The sequence below is a fragment of the Salmo trutta genome, chromosome 34, assembly GCF_901001165.1.
Source record: "Salmo trutta chromosome 34, fSalTru1.1, whole genome shotgun sequence".
Lineage (NCBI taxonomy): Eukaryota > Metazoa > Chordata > Actinopteri > Salmoniformes > Salmonidae > Salmo > Salmo trutta.
In genome coordinates this window covers 3,918,595-3,938,909 of record NC_042990.1, presented here as the reverse complement: position 1 = coordinate 3,938,909, position 20,315 = coordinate 3,918,595, and the positions used below count along the sequence as shown (strand labels likewise).

The following is a 20,315-nucleotide window of genomic DNA, read 5'->3' as shown; positions in this document are numbered from 1 at the left end:
TCACATACAACAACTCTGAATTTATAGTCATAGTGCACCTTCTAACCACAAATGCGATTTCAAACACTACACCTAACCCTAACATCACCGTAACCACACCCCTAACTCTTCCTGTAAATCAAGAACAAAATGGCTCATGTACTTGCTAATAGGGAAAATAAAAGTGTATTTAATTAAGCTAACATGGCTATCTAGTGACTCCACTAACTCAACACCAGTGTGCAGCTAAAATATATTTCCTTTCTTTTCTTTTCTCTAGCCAATGGAGAGTGATTCAGCATGGCATGAAAAATAACGTAAGTCTCTCCACATAAGGTTCTGGTCAAAAGTAGTGCGCTATATAGGGAATGGTGTCATGGAATTGCTTGTTTGACAAAAACATTACTGTTTGTTGGCCATAGCTCACATTCGAGCAGCTCTCCATGCTGTGTCTGAAGATTGTTAAGGTCGTGACCCAGACAGTCCTCCGCATTCTCCTACCAGCGCTAGCTCGTATCATGGGTGTGGACCTGAGGAGTGGGGCAGCCTCCCCAGAATCCCAGTGCTCTCTGACAGGGTCTGAGGATTCCTTAGGCAGTCTGGATGAGTGAGAGAAAAGGCTGCTGATCAGTGAGATGAACTACTGGACTAAGGAGAGGAGGAGGAATGGCAGTGCAGGGTGCCGCCAAAAATCCACTCGCAGAACCTCATCACCATGCTGGTCGCCTAAGAGGTATTGTGGTGGCTAATTTCCGCATAACCAAATGAGGATTTACAAACACACCAGTCCGAGTTAAAACTACATCTTTAATACTTAAGATACTTTTGCAAAAGTTCTTGACCCCACCAATGCATTCTCTCGAATGAATCATTTAATGAGGTGCTTACAGAATGGCTCAGGGATCTTTTATAGCAACGATACAGCCCCTTCAACGTACATTGACAAACCACAGATACTTAGTAACAGTTCACAAAGGTTACGTTTTGTATGACAGATATCCATAAAACACATCAGACAGTAACTACTATGTCAACCTGGTTCATTATATAGCCCAGTATCTGGTCTCCTTAGAACTGTCCCTCCCAGGTACGGTATAGAACAGAACTATTTCATCCAATGGCATATATCAATTGTCAACTCTAGATACTCCCATCTCAAGCAAACCCCCTCTTGACCCCACTCCTGGACAGGCTCACTGGAGGGAGTGAGCCTCTAGGCCATATATTATCACAGGATAAGTGTGAGATCTAAGAGACCATGGTCCCAGCCACTGCCATAAACCTCCCCACAATAAGGAAAAGGAGGGTGTGACTTGCTCACAGACATTGTGGAGACAAGTCATTGGTTCCCCAGTAATCACACCATCCCTTCACATGGTTTAAGCATAGGTAAAGACACATTCCCATGACGACAAGTCTGACCTCTCCTCTCTCTGGGCCCCAAGTGTCTGAGCCCCAGCTAAGGTAGACGTGCAACTGAAAAGACACCAGAGTCCAATGGACACTTTCTAATGACAAGTACCTCAAATAAGCATATTATACTAATAAAACATCTTAATTATCTATGTTACCCAACTAATTCTCATTCGTCCACGACAGTATGTTCACAGCAATATTTCAACTTAATAATTGCAAGACCTGACCCATACTTATCATAAATTATTAACTTGGAATTCATACCTTGTAGTTTGAAGTTCTGGTCAGAAATTTTGCCCCTGAGGGGGTGGGTCCAGGTGAAAGTAATTTTTAACTGGGTTAGCCATAAAGTAATCTATGAATAAATAGATCAGGTACATGCCTTTCAGAATTAATCATATTCTGATATCGTACAAACATCAAAATCTGGCAAAAACTCGTGTCAGTTGGCTTTAGGCTTCTAGAACTACGGTGGTATGAGAAGTAAACCATCATTGCTCTCATTTGATTTTCAAGCTCACTAATGACCCAGATTAGATACCAGCTGGCTGGTCACATTTGCCTGGCATAAGTGGTGATTGTGTGTTTATCTTCAAGTTCCCAGACCTCATTGCAGAGTTTGCCAGCAACTAGAGAGGCTCCCCTCATGGAGGAGCCTCTGAAAGCTCTCTTTGGGGTAACGGAAGAGAGCCTCCTGATATCCCTGGTTGAGGGTCACTCCAACCCCACCTCCTCCAGCTCTTCCGAGTTGAGCTATGCTATCGCGGGGGAGGTAGTACACCAGCTTAACTCTGGCCTCTCAGTGGCCATTCAGGCCAGCTCGGGGAGTTGCCCCCCTATGGACAGTCAGGACATAGCAGCAGGCAAGGAGGTCATTCGGGTAGCTTCGGTGCAGATCCTGGCCGAGCTACAGAGCCAAACGTCTGAGCCAGAGTGGGTAGGGTTTATCGAGCCCCTCATGGACCCTGTGACCGATGATGTGCTGAATGCCATTGTCGGCACAATGGACAAAATGGCACAGGACTACAACATCCTATTGGATCTGGCCAAGAAGATGACAATCTTGGGGTCTAAATTTCTGACCAATCTTCAATGTGACCTTGATGTTGAGTGTCCATCTGGGAAAGAAGGGACCACTCACTTTCTCAAAGAGACTGGATCCTCTAGCAGTGTGGTGTCCAGAAGTGTTTTGGATGATTGGTAGCACCGAAGCAGCTTTTCTCAGAGAAATGCACTAGTTCCCCCTTGGTTACACATTTATTGTGCAGTTTTTGAGTTGGCAGGACTTGGGGCGGCAGATAGCCTTGTGGTTAGAGCGTTGGGTCAGCAACCGAGAGGTTGCTAGATCAAATCCCTGAGCTGACAAGGTAAAAATCTGTTGTTCTGCCCCTGAACAAGGCAGTTAACCCACTGTTCCTAGGCTACCACTGTAAATAAGAATTTGTTCTTAACAACTTGTCTTGTAAAATAAATCAAATAACCAGAGCTTGTCTCTAATACAATAGTTGCTGCATAGACTGTCAGATAACCAGATGTTCTCTATTAATTTAGTTAGATTGATAAGAGCTTATTAGCAGCAAGGGGAAAACACATAGAGGAGAATTAGCTATCTGCAGCTAGATCAACCCTCTGAGATGTTTTCTGTATGTTGAATATATAAGCTCCAGCAGTTGAGAGTGTATGTCAGAGCAAAAACCAAGCCATGAAGTCGAAGGAATTGTCCGTAGAGCTCAGAGACATGATTGTGTCAAGGCACAGATCTGGTGAAGGGTACCAAAACATTTCTGCAATATTGAAGGTCCCCAAGAACACAGTGGCCTCCATCATTCTTAAACGGAAGAAGTTTGGAACCACCAAGACTCTTCCTAGAGCTGGCCGCCAGGCCAAACTGAGCAATTGGGGGAGAAGGGCTTTGGTCTGAGAGGTGACCAAGAACCTGATGGTCACTCTGAGCTCCGGACTTCCTCTGTGGAGGTGTGAGAACCTTCCAGAAGGACAACCATCTCTACAGCACTCCACCAATCAGGCCTTTATGGTAGAGCGGTCAAACAAAGCCACTCATGCTATAATGTGGATAAACAGTTACTTGTCTAACAGAAAACAGAGGGTGTTCTTTAATGGAAGCCTCTCAAACATAATCAAGGTAGAATCAGGAATTTCCCAGGGTAGCTGTTTAGGCCCCTTACCTTTTTCAATCTTTACTGACGACATGCCACTGGCTTTGCACTGTAAATGTACTCTATAAAATATAAGAATACTACATTTCCTGAACGTATTCTTCTGGTAACATGTTGTAGCCTGCATAGGAACTAGAGGCCCAAGTAGCACAACACTCCACAGCAGCTCAATCTGCCATGCTTTAGATCTTGATGCCTGCCCCTTACATTACATAATAACAAACATAATTAGCAATTGAAAAATGCTCTATTCTGAGAACTACTTTTAATCACAGAGTGGAAAACATAGAACCCTACTGTGTGGATCACAATTATGGGTGTATTCTGGAATAAGACAAACCTATACAGTGAGGGGAAAAAGTATTTGATCCCCTGCTGATTTTGTACGTTTGCCCACTGACAAAGAAATGATCAGTCTATAATTTTAATTTTTGAACAGTGAGAGACAGAATAACAACAAAAATATCCAGAAAAACGCATGTCAAAAATGTTATAAATTGATTTGCATTTTAAATAGGGAAATAAGTATTTCACCCCCTCTCAGTCAGAAAGATTTCTGGCTACCAGGTGTCTTTTATACAGGTAACGAGCTGAGATTAGGAGCACACTCTTAAAGGGAGTGCTCCTAATCTCACCTTGTTACCTGTATAAAAGACACCTGTCCACAGAAGCAATCAATCAATCAGATTCCAAACTCTCCACCATGGCCAAGACCAAAGAGCTCTCCAAGGATGTCAGGGACAAGATTGTAGACCTACACAAGGCTGGAATAGGTTAAAAGACAATCGTCAAGCAGGTTGGTGAGAATGTGACAACAGTTGGTGCGATTATTCGCAAATGGAAGAAACACAAAAGAACTGTCAATCTCCCTCGGCTTGGGGCTCCATGCAAGGTCTCACCTCGTGGTGTTGCAATGATCATGAGAACGGTGAGGAATCAGCCCAGAACTACACGGGAGGATCTTGTCAATGATCTCAAGGCAGCTGGGACCATAGTCACCAAGAAAACAATTGGTAACACACTACGCCGTGAAGGACTGAAATCCTGCAGCGCCCGCAAGGTCCCCCTGCTCAAGAAAGCACATATACATGCCCGTCTGAAGTTTGCCAATGAAGATCTGAATGATTCAGAGGACAACTGGGTGAAAGTGTTGTGGTCAGATGAGACCAAAATGGAGCTCTTTGGCATCAACTCAACTCGCCGTGTTTGGAGGAGGAGGAATGCTGCCTATGACCCCAAGAACACCATCCCCACCATCAAACATGGAGGTGGAAACATTATGCTTTGGGGGTGTTTTTCTGCTAAGGGGACAGGACAACTTCACCGCATCAAAGGGACGATGGACGGGGCCACGTACCGCCAAATCTTGGGTGAGAACCTCCTTCCCTGAAAATAGGTCGTGGATGGGTATTCCAGCATGACAATGACCCAAAACACACGGCCAAGGCAACAAAGGAGTGGCTCAAGAAGAAGCACATTAAGGTCCTGGAGTGGCCTAGCCAGTCTCCAGACCTTAATCCCATAGAAAATCTGTGGAAGGAGCTGAAGGTTCGAGTTGCCAAACGTCAGCCTCGAAACCTTAATGACTTGGAGAAGATCTGCAAAGAGGAGTGGGACAAAATCCCTCCTGAGATGTGTGCAAACTTGGTGGCCAACTACAAGAAAGGTCTGACCTCTGTGATTGCCAACAAGGGTTTTGCCACCAAGTACTAAGTCATGTTTTGCAGAGGGGTCAAATACTTATTTCCCTCATTAAAATGCAAATCAATTTATTACATTTTTGACATGCGTTTTCCCGGATTTTTGTTGTTGTTATTCTGTCTCTCACTGTTCAAATAAACCTACCATTAAAATTATAGACATCATTTCTTTGTCAGTGGGCAAACGTACAAAATCAGCAGGGGATCAAATCCTTTTCACTGTAAATAGAGTTGGAGTCTAAGTGTGTGTGCACACAGCCACCTCTTTAACCACTCTTCAAAATATTTGGCAGCCTTTGAGTTGGAGAGGCAGGAGAATGAGTGACAGAAGAAGAGTCTAATAAAAGCATGGCTTCTCTCCCACTCCTGCTCACAGCAGCAGTGCAGTGGAGTAGCTTCAACAGCCATAGGCCCAGGGATTTCACATCACATTCCATGATGCAATGCAGAATACGGCTTCACACAGAACAATCACCAAACCCATTAGATAACACTTCGCACATCACAGCCAAACATCATGTATCACATGAAGAGGCATGTGTGTTCTCCGGACGTGATACTTTGTCATGGACCTTCAGTTTCGATCCTCTCTCTCTCTACCTCTCTACCTCTCTACCTCTGAATGTTCAGCTATGAAAAGCCAACTGACATTTACTCCTGAGGTGCTGACCTGTTTTACCCTGTATAACCACATTATTATTTGACCCTGCTGGTCATCTATGAAGAATGTTTGAACTACAGTACTTCAAATCAAATTTATTTATATAGCCCTTCGTATATCAGCTGAAATCTCAAAGTGCTGTACAGAAACCCAGCCTAAAACCCCAAACAGCAAGCAATGCATGTGAAAGAGGCACGGTGGCTAGGAAAAACTCCCTAGGAAAAACTCCCGAGAAAGGCCAAAAACCTAGGAAGAAACCTAGAGAGGAACCAGGCTATGAGGGGTGGCCAGTCCTCTTCTGGCTGTGCCGGGTGGATATTATAACAGAACATGGTCAAGATGTTAAAATGTTCATAAATGACCAGCATGGTCAAATAATAATAATCATTGTAGTTGTCGAGGGTGCAACAAGCACGTCCGGTGAACAGGTCAGGGTTCCGTAGCCGCAGGCAGAACAGTTGAAACTGGAGCAGCAGCATGGCCAGGTGGACTGGGGACAGCAAGGAGTCATCATGCCAGGTAGTCCCGAGGCATGGTCCTAGGGCTCAGGTCCTCCGAGAGAAAGAAAGAAAGAGAGAAAGAGAGAATTAGAGAGAGCATATTTAAATTCACACAGGACACCGGATAAGACAAGAGAATACTCCAGATGAAACAGACTGACCCTAGCCCCCCGGCACATAAACTACTGCAGCATAAATACTGGAGGCTGAGACAGGAGGGATCAGAAGACACTGTGGCCCCATCCGATGATACCCCCGGACAGGGCCAAACAGGAAGGATATAACCCCACCCACTTTGCCAAAGCACAGCCCCCACACCACTAGAGGGATGTCTACAACCACCAACTTACCGTCCGAAGACAAGGCCGAGTATAGCCCACAAAATCTCCGCCATGGCATAACCCAAGGGGGGGCGCCAACCCAGACAGGAAGACCACGTCAGTGACTCAACCCACTCAAGTGACGCACCCCTCCCATGGACGGCATGGAAGAACACCAGTAAGTCAGTGACTCAGCCCCTGTAATAGGGTTAGAGGCAGAGAATCCCAGTGGAAAGAGGGGAACCGGCAAGGCAGAGACAGCAAGGGCGGTTCGTTGCTCCAGCCTTTCCGTTCACCTTCACACTCCTGGGCCAGACTACACTTAATCATAGGACCTACTGAAGAGATAAGTCTTCAGTAAAGACTTAAAGGTTGAGACTGAGTCTGCGTCTCTCACATGGGTAGGCAGACTATTCCATAAAAATGGAGCTCTATAGGAGAAAGCCCTACCTCCAGCCGTTTGCTTAGAAATTCTAGGAACAATTAGGAGGCCTGCGTCTTGTGACCGTAGCGTACGTATAGGTATGTACGGCAGGACCAAATCGGAAAGATAGGTAGGAGCAAGCCCATGTAATGCTTTGTAGGTTAGCAGTAAAACCTTGAAATCAGCCCTTGCCTTAACAGGAAGCCAGTGTAGGGAGGCTAGCACTGGAGTAATATGATCAAATTTTTTGGTTCTAGTCAGGATTCTAGCAGCCGTATTTAGCACTAACTGAAGTTTGTTTAGTGCTTTATCCGGGTAGCCGGAAAGTAGAGCATTGCAGTAGTCCAGCCTAGAAGTAACAAAAGCATGGATTAATTTTTCTGCGTCATTTTTGGACAGAAAGTTTCTGATTTTTGCAATGTTACGTAGATGAAGAACAATCTGGCCTTAACCTCTTGACGGTCGCCTAGGATAGGGGGCGCTACACCATATTCAACGGCCTCCTACTCAAACTCAGAGGCTAGGATATGCATGTAATTAATATATGTGGATAGAAAATACCCTAAAGTTTCTAAAACTGTTTGAATGGTGTCTGTGAGTATAACAGAACTCATATGGCAGTCAAAACCCCGAGACCGATCGTAACAGGATGTGGAATTCTGAATTGCGGACTCAACTTCAGCGCTGTGCCTATCACTCACACTGTGAGCTATGGTTCATTGAGCACTTCCTATTGCTTCCACTAGATGTCCCCAGTCTTTACAAAGTGGTTTGGGTCTCCTACTGTGAAAAATGCCTGAAAGAGAGGCTATGGAACGCGTTATGATGCCGGCGCCCCTGGCTACCCCCACCTTTCAAAACGTTTTGAAAGACAAGGAAATCGTCCCCCTTGAATGTTATAGAATCTGTGGTTGTAAAAGGCCCGAAAGATTTATGTTATACAATGTTTGACATGTTTGAACGAACCTAAATGTAAAAAAAATCACTTTTGGTAAGAGAGGTTTCGCGCGAACAACGGTACTTTTGTTGCAGCCTTCAGGACGCCCTAACCAGAACAAGCTATTGGGACATAAAGGAATAACTTTTTCGAACAAAAATACATTTCTTGTGGACCTGGGATTCCTGGAAGTGCATTCTGATGAAGATAATCAAAGGTAAGGAAATATTTAAAAAAATATACAAGACTAGATTTGATATGCGATTGTTCCAAGATGGCGCTGACCTGTAACGTTAGCCTATTTTTCAGAGTATTGCATCCCCTTTCATCGCAAAGTATGATTACCCAGTAAAGTTATTTTTAAATCTGGCATTACAGGTGCTTTCAAGAGATATTCATCTATAAATCTTACAATGACAATATTACATTTAAAAAATGTTTTCGAATAGTAATTTAGTAAATTGTAGCGCTGTTTCACCTGAAGCATTTGAGGAAAAATAGTTAGTCAACGTCACGCGCCGATGTAAAATGCTGTTTTTATATATTAATATGAACTTTATCGAACAAAAGAATGCATGTATTGTGTAACATGATGTCCTAGGTGTGTCATCTGATGAAGATTGTCAAAGGTTAGTGCTGCATTTAGCTGTTTTTTGGTTATTTGTGATGCATGTGGTTGGTCGGAAAATGGCTATGTGAATACTTTTACGATGTACTCCTCTAACATAATCTAATGTTGTGCTTTTGCTGTAAAGCCTTTTTGAAATCGGACAACGAAGGTCGATTCAGGAGAGGTGTATCTCTAAAACGATATAATATAGTCCTATATTTGAAAAAAAAAATATGACATTTTGTTATGCAAATGGCGATAGGATTTTTCGCTGGATGTCCGTCCCCGACCAGGGGTTAATGGCCATGTACCCTTGTAATCTCCACCGGCACAGCCAGAAGAGGACTAGCCACCCCTCAGAGCCTGGTTCCTCTCTAGGTTTCTTCCTAGGTTCCTGCTTTTCTAGGGAGTTTTTCCTAGCCACCGTGCTTCTAAATCTGCATTGCATGCTATTTGGGGTTTTAGGCTAGGTGTCTAAATAAGCACTTTGTGACATCTGCTGATGTAAAAAGGGCTTTATAAATAAATTCTACTGATTGATTGACGATTGATTGTATGAAATGGAGTAGCATATATCCATCATGTAAAATGAACAATGAGCACTGTTTCCATGGAGTATAGCACTGCAGCCTTAGGCAATGTATATTTGCGTGGTGCATAACATTATCTCATATCACATGCATGGCAAGACATGATTGATGTAATTAGATGCTCTGGAGAGATCCCACCCTCCTTCCCCAACACATGTAGAATGCTTAGAAACCACCAGAAACCTGTGAAATGGATCAACAGATGTTGTTTTATCTCCTCTCAAGGTCTGTTGATTTACAGTATCTCAGAATCAGGAACTGTCATATCCCATGTGATATGTCAAAACAAGTTGATGCATGTATTATCATGGTGCATTGGGTTTGTATTTGTATTTATAATGGATCCCCTTTAGCTGCAGCAGCTACTCTTCATGGGGTCCAGTAAAATGAAGGCAGTTATACTATTGTAAAAACATTACTATACATTCACAACAGATTTCAGGGGCTAGGCTGTCAACAGCACGTACTGTGACACTATGATATGTATTCTGATTAAGTCAACAATACCTCTAGGCATATCTGACGTCATGTATTTGATATCTTATGTGAAGGTTAATGTCCATATTGACATCAGTTCATTGTGTTTGAGGACGGTTCACTGACGGGTTTTCAACGGATAAGATTAGATTAGACTAGTTTAACAGTTACAGAGCAGCTACAGTAGCCTATCAGAACAGCTGCAGTATCAGAGGCGCATAGACTTAATTAACGGGCTACACTTAATGGCTGACGACAGCCAGGTAAGGTTCATTTTAGCCTACGTTTAACGAGCGTTAGAGTTTTCCTAATTCCATCTTGTTCTAATGGCAGGTCTGCCTTAAGTGCAGAAACTATGGTTGATATTAGAAAATAAGTATGATTGGACGTTTAGGCAAGTAATTCCAATTGTGGAATTGTTGTGGGATGTTAGCATACCATACTGTGCGTGTAACATTAGTGCCATGGAGGATTGTGCAGGTCGGCAGGTTGCTACAGTAGCCTAGTAGCATGCATTTTATAGGGATCAGACCTGGCTGACTTTTTCACCTGAGCTTCTCATTGGCTGTCCATAATGAGCCCAGCGAGCAAGATGTGTAGCTGGACTCTGCAATAATTAGCTCCCAGAGCAATTACAAATAACTATTCTTGTTTTAAAAGCGTCATTACAACTAGCAACATGACAGTCAGTCACCTCTAAGCAGGACTCAGTAGAAACGCTATGTGTTGGATTTGTCCATGTCTCGCTAAATTAACCTAGCTACCATAACAGCTGTGGAGAATTTATTCTGCAGTTTTAAGGGATCTCTCTGAAGGTTTTAGATGATACAGTGGAACTTCGTCCTCTGGATGAAGAACTATACATCTCGGCTTGGCTTCATTGCATTATTGCTTGGGAAACGTTGACATGCCCTTTTTGTTGACCGATGGATGAAAATAATGTAATTATAGTATCGTTATACATAGGCTAGCAAGAAAATCCGCATGAGATACCCATAGAACTGAGCCCTGCTCCATTTCAGCACCATGCCGCGGTCTCAGGTGCTGCCCAGACTCGAAACATTTCAGCACCATGGCACGTTCCCCTGACGCCTAGAAACGTGTCAGCTCTATGCAGCGGACAGCTCCATAATGCTGAAATAGTTAAAGCCCCCTAGAACGTCATTGATTGTAAATTATTCTAAGTGCAAGTGGTTATAATTTATTGCATGTCCTAGTTTTGCAGCTTTGCAACCTCAGAATTATAGCTAATGGATTGCAGCGAGTTACGTTTTTGTGCATGGTGATGAATGAGGATGCTTGATAAACCATAAATTAAACGCAAAAACGTGCACTTACAAAGATTTTCGTTTGGCAGAACTTTGACAAGCTATGATCTGTTTTCTAATGACATTGACAATTCATATAGACATTAGACTTAGGCCTAATTGTGACATCATGTGTGTATGACATCTTTGAGGAATGCCCTTGCTTCAGCCAATCGGAATCGAGTATTCAACAATGCTTTGGCATAATTCAAGGACGTTCATATTCACTTCAGTTGTCTGCCGATGGTTCACTGACGTTTTTTCAAAGGAGATATTAGTATTACCTATAAATAGACTACAACAATAAGCTACACATCATGTCAGACAACAGCAAGGTATGGTTCATTTAGCCTATTTTGAGTTTAGAGGAGAAATTACTAACAGTATAGTAGGTCACTACCACAGCAATAGGTCTCACTGGTTTGATCCATGGACTGAAATCTGACCACTATTGCCATTTTGTTTAAAATAGGAGCGAATAAGTTGTTTTATGAAGTCACAACCTAAGACTGCTATTGACCTCTCATTTATCCACCAGAGCGTGAAATGGGAGGATTCCCCGGATGATCAAAATAAAGTTGTGGAGAATATGAAGGATGAAACAGAGACACATGAGAACAACAAGAACAGGACTGGAGGCAAGGTAAGAAATATGCTGTCCTTTACACATCCTCTGCCTACTTAGGCACAGATCTAGGATTAGTGTACTATCACTAAATCCTAACCTTAAAGCATTAGGAGGAGACGCTACACTGACCTTAGATCTGCTATGAGACCTATAATCTGTTATCATGTAGGCTAAACGTAAGTCCAGTGGCAGTGCCAAGAAGACTTCCGTGGAGGAGGACAGCAGCATTGGTGCAGGTCCGAGATTACTTCATGTTGGGTTCAGGTTGTGTTCAAATTCATCAGCACTGATCTGAGAAGATAGTATCTATATAGGTGAAAGCAATATAGTGGAGGCCCGCAGAGAGATGTGCTTTTACCTGTCCAGTGCAATCAAATCACTAAAGGTGAAGGAAATTAGATATAAAGTTCAGATTCAACTTTAGATTTCTCTTTGCGGATTCCCAGAGTCTTCTCAGACACCCGGGTGTGGTTTCCGGGAAAGGGGATCTATCATTGAGCAGCTGGAGAAGGAGGCTCAGAGGACTCTAATGCCTTCTCTCAAGATTGGGACATGCTGTGCCCCAATCCTCCTCTCCTTCCTGAGGAGTCTAACTGATGAGCAAGTCCCATGTCTTTCTCCAACCTCACATACAACAACTCTGAATTTATAGTCATAGTGCACCTTCTAACCACAAATGCGATTTCAAACACTACACCTAACCCTAACATCACCGTAACCACACCCCTAACTCTTCCTGTAAATCAAGAACAAAATGGCTCATGTACTTTCTAATAGCTTAATTAAATACACTTTTATTTTCCCTAACATGGCTATCTAGTGACTCCACTAACTCAACACCAGTGTGCAGCTAAAATATGTTTCCTTTCTTTTCTTTTCTCTAGCCAATGGAGAGTGATTCAGCATGGCATGAAAAATAACGTAAGTCTCTCCACATAAGGTTCTGGTCAAAAGTAGTGCGCTATATAGGGAATGGTGTCATGGAATTGCTTGATTGACAAAAATATTACTCTGTTTGTTGGCCATAGCTCACATTCGAGCAGCTCTCCATGCTGTGTCTGAAGATTGTTAAGGTCGTGACCCAGACAGCCCTCCGCATTCTCCTACCAGCGCTAGCTCGTATCATGGGTGTGGACCTGAGGAGTGGGGCAGCCTCCCCAGAATCCCAGTGCTCTCTGACAGGGTCTGAGGATTCCTTAGGCAGTCTGGATGAGCGAGAGAAAAGGCTGCTGATCAGTGAGATGAACTACTGGACTAAGGAGAGGAGGAGGAATGGCAGTGCAGGGTGCCGCCAAAAATCCACTCGCAGAACCTCATCACCATGCTGGTCGCCTAAGAGGTATTGTGGTGGCTAATTTCTGCATAACCAAATGAGGATTTACAAACACACCAGTCCGAGTTAAAACTACATCTTTAATACTTAAGATACTTTTGCAAAAGTTTTTGACCCCACCAATGCATTCTCTCGAATGAATCATTTAATGAGGTGCTTACAGAATGGCTCAGGGATCTTTTATAGCAACGATACAGCCCCTTCAACGTACATTGACAAACCACAGATACTTAGTAACAGTTCACAAAGGTTACGTTTTGTATGACAGATATCCATAAAACACATCAGACAGTAACTGCTATGTCAACCTGGTTCATTATATAGCCCAGTATCTGGTCTCCTTAGAACTGTCCCTCCCAGGTACGGTATAGAACGAAAACACCATTTCATCCGATGGCATATATCAATTGTCAACTCTAGATACTCCCATCTCAAGCAAACCCCCTCTTGACCCCACTCCTGGACAGGCTCACTGGAGGGAGTGAGCCTCTAGGCCATATATTATCACAGGATAAGTGTGAGATCTAAGAGACCATGGTCCCAGCCACTGCCATAAACCTCCCCACAATAAGGAAAAGGAGGGTGTGACTTGCTCACCGACATTGTGGAGACAAGTCATTGGTTCCCCAGTAATCACACCATCCCTTCACATGGTTTAAGCATAGGTAAAGACACATTCCCATGACGACAAGTCTGACCTCTCTTCTCTCTGGGCCCCAAGTGTCTGAGCCCCAGCTAAGGTAGACGTGCAACTGAAAAGACACCAGAGTCCAATGGACACTTTCTAATGACAAGTACCTCAAATAAGCATATTATACTAATAAAACATCTTAATTATCTATGTTACCCAACTAATTCTCATTCGTCCACGACAGTATGTTCACAGCAATATTTCAACTTAATAATTGCAAGACCTGACCCATACTTATCATAAATTATTAACTTGGAATTCATACCTTGTAGTTTGAAGTTCTGGTCAGAAATGTTGCCCCTGAGGGGGTGGGTCCAGGTGAAAGTAATTTTTAACTGGGTTAGCCATAAAGTAATCTATGAATAAATAGATCAGGTAGATGCCTTTCAAAATTAATCATATTCTGATGTCGTACAAACATCAAAATCTGGCAAAAACTCGTGTCAGTTGGCTTTAGGCTTCTAGAACTACGGTGGTATGAGAAGTAAACCATCATTGCTCTCATTTGATTTTCAAGCTCACTAATGACCCAGATTAGATACCAGCTGGCTGGTCACATTTGCATGGCATAAGTGGTGATTGTGTGTTTATCTTCAAGTTCCCAGACCTCATTGCAGAGTTTGCCAGCAACTAGAGAGGCTCCCCTCATGGAGGAGCCTCTGAAAGCTCTCTTTGGGGTAACGGAAGAGAGCCTCCTGATATCCCTGGTTGAGGGTCACTCCAACCCCACCTCCTCCAGCTCTTCCGAGTTGAGCTATGCTATCGCGGGGGAGGTAGTACACCAGCTTAACTCTGGCCTCTCAGTGGCCATTCAGGCCAGCTCGGGGAGTTGCCCCCCTATGGACAGTCAGGACATAGCAGCAGGCAAGGAGGTCATTCGGGTAGCCTCGGTGCAGATCCTGGCCGAGCTACAGAGCCAAACGTCTGAGCCAGAGTGGGTAGGGTTTATCGAGCCCCTCATGGACCCTGTGACCGATGATGTGCTGAATGCCATTGTCGGCACAATGGACAAAATGGCACAGGACTACAACATCCTATTGGATCTGGCCAAGAAGATGACAATCTTGGGGTCTAAATTTCTGACCAATCTTCAATGTGACCTTGATGTTGAGTGTCCATCTGGGAAAGAAGGGACCACTCACTTTCTCAAAGAGATTGGATCCTCTAGCAGTGTGGTGTCCAGAAAGGTTCAGACCCTCTCTAGCCCCGACTTTCAGTCTAAAGCCCTCAAGGCGGTGAGCACCATCCTTACAAGGAAATTCAGCAGCTCTTCTGGCGTGGCTCCTTCCTCTAGGCCTTCTAGTGCTGCTCCTAGCCTTACTGAAGCTCCCCTGAATACCAGCTGCACAGCCCTGACATCTGTAAGCTCCACTGCCACAGTGATTGTTAAGGCATTTGTGAGAGGCATGGAGACGATAGCATCATTTGAAGGCAAATGTGAAGCAGTTGATTGGCCAGTTCCTGTAAATGACCACAAAACAGGGTTTTCACAGAAGATAACCTTCTCTCCAGCCCGCACACTCTATGGCCTTATACGAGCAAAGCTGAGGGACCTTTTAACTCTATCCGCTCGAGAAGAAGGTGTGGCTAAGGATGCTTCTCTTCAGGAGTCTTCAGACACCCTGGAAAAGGCAACTGTTTCAACTGTTGAGGTCCAGTTACCCAGCACCAAACTTAGTAGAGTTCCCAGTGAGAGCCAACCAATACCAGCTCTCTGTCTCTCCAATCTGGATAACAGCACTCAAGAAGTTCTTAGCAGTGTTTTTTCCATCTACAAGTCAGAGTTATCAAAAGTGGAGAGTAAATGCTTGGCCGTTGTCAGTTCATCTGATGAGTCCCTAGATGCTTGTTGGCTTGTTGATGGTGTCCTATCAAAGCTTGATGACTATACTATTTCCCAGTCACCCTCACCCAATGAAGACTTGAGTGTGAGTACTCAATGTTCTCAACTGAGCTCAGAAGAGAGTGTCAGAATCACACAGTCCTCTACTAGTCTGATTCAGAGCATTAAGAAGCTCTCTAGCAATGACTTTCAGACTCAGGCAGAAGAGGCAGTGAGTAAAGTGCTGATGAGATCCAGTCATTCCTTTATCACACAGATCAGCCATACTGGTCTTCAGAAAAGTCTGCAGGCTGGCTTATCATCTAGCTCGCCATCAGAGATTGCCTCCATGTCCTCCCAGAATACAGCCCCTGGATTAGTGGAAACCTTTGTCAAAGGAATGGCGACTATTTTCCAGAAAAATGAGTCAACTGACACTGTGCTCCTGGAAAGAAGTGGGAGAGTTTTGCAGTGCTCCCACGGGGGCTCCCAACTGGATGATACTGAATTGAGTGTTAAAATATCAGAAGAGAAGCTTTGGTCAACAGCTAAGACCATCTGCGTCAATATGAAGAACATACTTAAGGATTTCTTCACAGGGCTGAAGCCATCCGGATCCGAAAGGACAGAAAATGCTTCTTCCAAAGAGACCCTTGGGGAAATCCTGGTTGCTATCCAGAGTGAAATCTCAAACTTAGGGCGAATTAAGGATTCCAGGGAGCTCCTTCAGATCAACGATATGGTAGGAACTATGCTGAAGGAGGTTGAGAAAAGTGAGGATGACAGTGAACAAGTCTGCCAAGACATCCCTAGAACCTGTTCATCTTTGTCCACTTCTTTAAAGGGTCGTAGTTCCTTGTCTAGCTCTTCAAAGGGTCCTAGGTCAGAGTGTGAGTTAGAGATCAACCTCCCTGGCACTCCCATCCCTGACGAAGTGCCTTTTGATCTGACCTGCCCCATCGTCAGGAGATCCTGCATCGACACCAGGGACTCTAAAATGCCAGAGATTTCTACAAGTGACCTAAGGACAAAGATGATGGCACACACAGATGAACCCCTGCATCGTAACAGTCCAATGACTGACAGCAGCCGACCACCGAGTGCTAAAGCCTCTTTTCGATCCTCCACTACTCCATCTTTCACCAGCAAGGGAACCTCTTTGGTACCAAAGGGAGATGGGATTGACATTGAAGAGAAGGAGGTGAGCATCCCCAGCAGCTCTGGCCATCTGAGGGAGCTCTTAATCAGCCCAGACATCAGCAGTGCCACTGCATTCCCACTGCAGTACTTGATGGACTCCAGCAAAGATGATGTCATCTGTTTGGTCACCGTACTGGTGATAAGGTTGCTATCGAAGATCAGACCCTCAGCCCTAGATGGCCCCTTCCAACAGGCACCAGACATGACAGAAACATCTCAGCAACTCATCAGACAAGTCCTGTCTGAGTTCTGTGCTGCATCCAGATTCTCCAGGACACAGGAATATTCCCAGAACCTGCACATCCACAGGGTGTTCAGAGGTGTACATAAAAACTTGATGGAGGAGTTTGGCTCTTATAACACCCTGCAAGCAGCTATTTCCTCCCAGGACCCTGCATTTGACAGAGTCCTGGTAAAGTCCTTGACCCAGCAGCTGGTACGGGGACGCAAGGAGGCGTCAAGACCAGCTTCTGCTGCAACAAACCCAGCAGACCAGGCTGAGACAGAGAGGGGGGCTGAGCAGAAAGCAAGAAGGAGCTTCCTTTGCTTTTCAATGACCAAACTCAGGATCAACTTCAAGGTATAGCAGGGAGTTAGCATTTGTTTTTTGTTCCAGTTAGGTGCTGATGTTATTGATGTGGCTATGATTAGACAAATATATGAGATAAATATGTTTTTATTCATCACTAAATTGTTGCCTTGGATTCATAAGTGTTCCATTTCTTTATATATTCTCTGTACCATTTTCTTTACCTTTCTCCTGTTAGCGTTCCAAGAGAGGAAACAAAAAGGACTGCCATTCAGTCCAGGAACAGACTGAGATTACCTCTACTGATGGACATTGCATAGGTAAGGATGTTTTAGAGCTCTGCTATAGCTTGTAGTTTTGTTTAGGTGTGTGTTAGAAACATAGAGTATGCCTACCAAACTCATTGCACTGTTATTTATCAAAGTTATTATACTGTATTTCTCTCTCTCTCTCTCTCTCTCTCTCTCTCTCTCTCTCTCTCTCCCCATCCATTTCTCTTGTGTTTCTAGCTCCACACATTGAGGCTCATGGTGCTGAATCTCCAGCTGGAGAGGTTTCTCCCTCCATATCTCAGCCTATCAAAAAACAATCCTTGATTGTCAGGGTCTTTTCAGCAATGATGAAGCCATTCAGGCGCTTCACCAAGAAGAACCTGTAACCAGTTACGCTGCATGAAGAACTACTTTTGTAACAGCAAGTGTTTTGACAAGAGGAATTTCTGCATGTCTACCCTTTCAAAGTCTATTTGATCAAATAAATGCAAATTATTTTACAAGAGTTTCAAGTGTTTTGGATGATTGGTAGCACCGAAGCAGCTTTTCTCAGAGAAATGCACTAGTTCCCCCTTGGTTACACATTTATTGTGCAGTTTTTGAGTTGGCAGGACTTGGGGCGGCAGATAGCCTTGTGGTTAGAGCTGCAACCGAGAGGTTGCTAGATCAAATCCCTGAGCTGACAAGGTAAAAATCTGTTGTTCTGCCACTGAACAAGGCAGTTAACCCACTGTTCCTAGGCTGCCACTGTAAATAAGAATTTGTTCTTAACAACTTGTCTTGTAAAATAAATCAAATAACCAGAGCTTGTCTCTAATACAATAGTTGCTGCATAGACCGTCAGATAACCAGATGTTCTCTATTAATTTACTTAGATTGATAAGAGCTTATTAGCAGCAAGGGGAAAACACATAGAGGAGAATTAGCTATCTGCAGCTAGATCAACCCTCTGAGATGTTTTCTGTATGTTGAATATATAAGCTCCAGCAGTTGAGAGTGTATGTCAGAGCAAAAACCAAGCCATGAAGTCGAAGGAATTGTCCGTAGAGCTCAGAGACATGATTGTGTCAAGGCACAGATCTGGTGAAGGGTACCAAAACATTTCTGCAATATTGAAGGTCCCCAAGAACACAGTGGCCTCCATCATTCTTAAACGGAAGAAGTTTGGAACCACCAAGACTCTTCCTAGAGCTGGCCGCCAGGCCAAACTGAGCAATTGGGGGAGAAGGGCTTTGGTCTGAGAGGTGACCAAGAACCTGATGGTCACTCTGAGCTCCGGACTTCCTCTGTGGAGGTGTGAGAACCTTCCAGAAGGACAACCATCTCTACAGCACTCCACCAATCAGGCCTTTATGGTAGAGCGGTCAAACAAAGCCACTCATGCTATAATGTGGATAAACAGTTACTTGTCTAACAGAAAACAGAGGGTGTTCTTTAATGGAAGCCTCTCAAACATAATCAAGGTAGAATCAGGAATTTCCCAGGGTAGCTGTTTAGGCCCCTTACCTTTTTCAATCTTTACTGACGACATGCCACTGGCTTTGCACTGTAAATGTACTCTATAAAATATAAGAATACTACATTTCCTGAACGTATTCTTCTGGTAACATGTTGTAGCCTGCATAGGAACTAGAGGCCCAAGTAGCACAACACTCCACAGCAGCTCAATCTGCCATGCTTTAGATCTTGATGCATGCCCCTTATATTACATAATAACAAACATAATTAGCAATTCAAAAATGCTCTATTCTGAGAACTACTTTTAATCACAGAGTGGAAAACATAGAACCCTACTGTGTGGATCACAATTATGGGTGTATTCTGGAATAAGACAAACCTAAACAGTGAGGGGAAAAAGTATTTGATCCCCTGCTGATTTTGTACGTTTGCCCACTGACAAAGAAATGATCAGTCTATAATTTTAATTTTTGAACAGTGAGAGACAGAATAACAACAAAAATATCCAGAAAAATGCATGTCAAAAATGTTATAAATTGATTTGCATTTTAAATAGGGAAATAAGTATTTGACCCCCTCTCAGTCAGAAAGATTTCTGGCTACCAGGTGTCTTTTATAAAGGTAACGAGCTGAGATTAGGAGCACACTCTTAAAGGGAGTGCTCTTAATCTCACCTTGTTACCTGTATAAAAGACACCTGTCCACAGAAGCAATCAATCAATCAGATTCCAAACTCTCCACCATGGCCAAGACCAAAGAGCTCTCCAAGGATGTCAGGGACAAGATTGTAGACCTACACAAGGCTGGAATGGGCTACAAGACCATCGTCAAGCAGCTTGGTGAGAATGTGACAACAGTTGGTGCGATTATTCGCAAATGGACGAAACACAAAAGAACTGTCAATCTCCCTCGGCCTGGGGCTCCATGCAAGATCTCACCTCGTGGAGTTGCAATGATCATGAGAACGGTGAGGAATCAGCCCAGAACTACACGGGAGGATCTTGTCAATGATCTCAAGGCAGCTGGGACCATAGTCACCAAGAAAACAATTGGTAACACACTACGCCGTGAAGGACTGAAATCCTGCAGCGCCCGCAAGGTCCCCCTGCTCAAGAAAGCACATATACATGCCCGTCTGAAGTTTGCCAATGAAGATCTGAATGATTCAGAGGACAACTGGGTGAAAGTGTTGTGGTCAGATGAGACCAAAATGGAGCTCTTTGGCATCAACTCAACTCGCCGTGTTTGGAGGAGGAGGAATGCTGCCTATGACCCCAAGAACAC

General features: G+C 43.9%; 2 protein-coding genes and 1 long non-coding RNA gene across 3 annotated transcripts; all 3 read left to right on the top strand.

Annotated features, from left to right (window-relative positions):
* Window positions 1–595: 595 nt before the first annotated feature.
* On the top strand, window positions 596–2,599 carry LOC115173122 (uncharacterized). Its single transcript, XM_029731056.1, has 2 exons — window positions 596–712; window positions 1,993–2,599. The coding sequence occupies exons 1-2, from the start codon at window positions 615–617 to the stop codon at window positions 2,597–2,599; spliced, it is 705 nt and encodes a 234-aa protein (XP_029586916.1). The 5' UTR covers window positions 596–614.
* Window positions 2,600–10,020: 7,421 nt separating this feature from the next.
* Window positions 10,021–17,174, top strand: LOC115173121 (uncharacterized). The gene is made up of 9 exons (XM_029731054.1): window positions 10,021–10,054; window positions 11,637–11,741; window positions 11,896–11,962; window positions 12,173–12,326; window positions 12,611–12,647; window positions 12,755–13,065; window positions 14,349–15,111; window positions 16,417–17,092; window positions 17,161–17,174. The coding sequence occupies exons 1-9, from the start codon at window positions 10,037–10,039 to the stop codon at window positions 17,172–17,174; spliced, it is 2,145 nt and encodes a 714-aa protein (XP_029586914.1). The 5' UTR covers window positions 10,021–10,036.
* A 45-nt stretch (window positions 17,175–17,219) lies between these two features.
* Window positions 17,220–18,078, top strand: LOC115173344 (uncharacterized). Its single transcript, XR_003871588.1, has 3 exons — window positions 17,220–17,352; window positions 17,540–17,621; window positions 17,811–18,078. It is a non-coding gene; the product is annotated as an uncharacterized LOC115173344 (long non-coding RNA).
* The last annotated feature ends 2,237 nt before the right edge of the window (window positions 18,079–20,315 follow it).

Excerpts from the sequence above, each read along its gene's own strand:
- LOC115173122 (XM_029731056.1), top strand. The coding sequence starts at position 615 with ATGAACTACTGGACTAAGGAGAGGAGGAGGAATGGCAGTGCAGGGTGC. Across the intron at positions 713-1,992 it reads CCATGCTGGTCGCCTAAGAG|TTCCCAGACCTCATTGCAGA; the intron begins GTATTGTGGTGG and ends TTTATCTTCAAG.
- LOC115173121 (XM_029731054.1), top strand. Across the intron at positions 11,963-12,172 it reads GGACAGCAGCATTGGTGCAG|AGTCTTCTCAGACACCCGGG; the intron begins GTCCGAGATTAC and ends GCGGATTCCCAG. Across the intron at positions 12,648-12,754 it reads AGCATGGCATGAAAAATAAC|CTCACATTCGAGCAGCTCTC; the intron begins GTAAGTCTCTCC and ends TGTTGGCCATAG.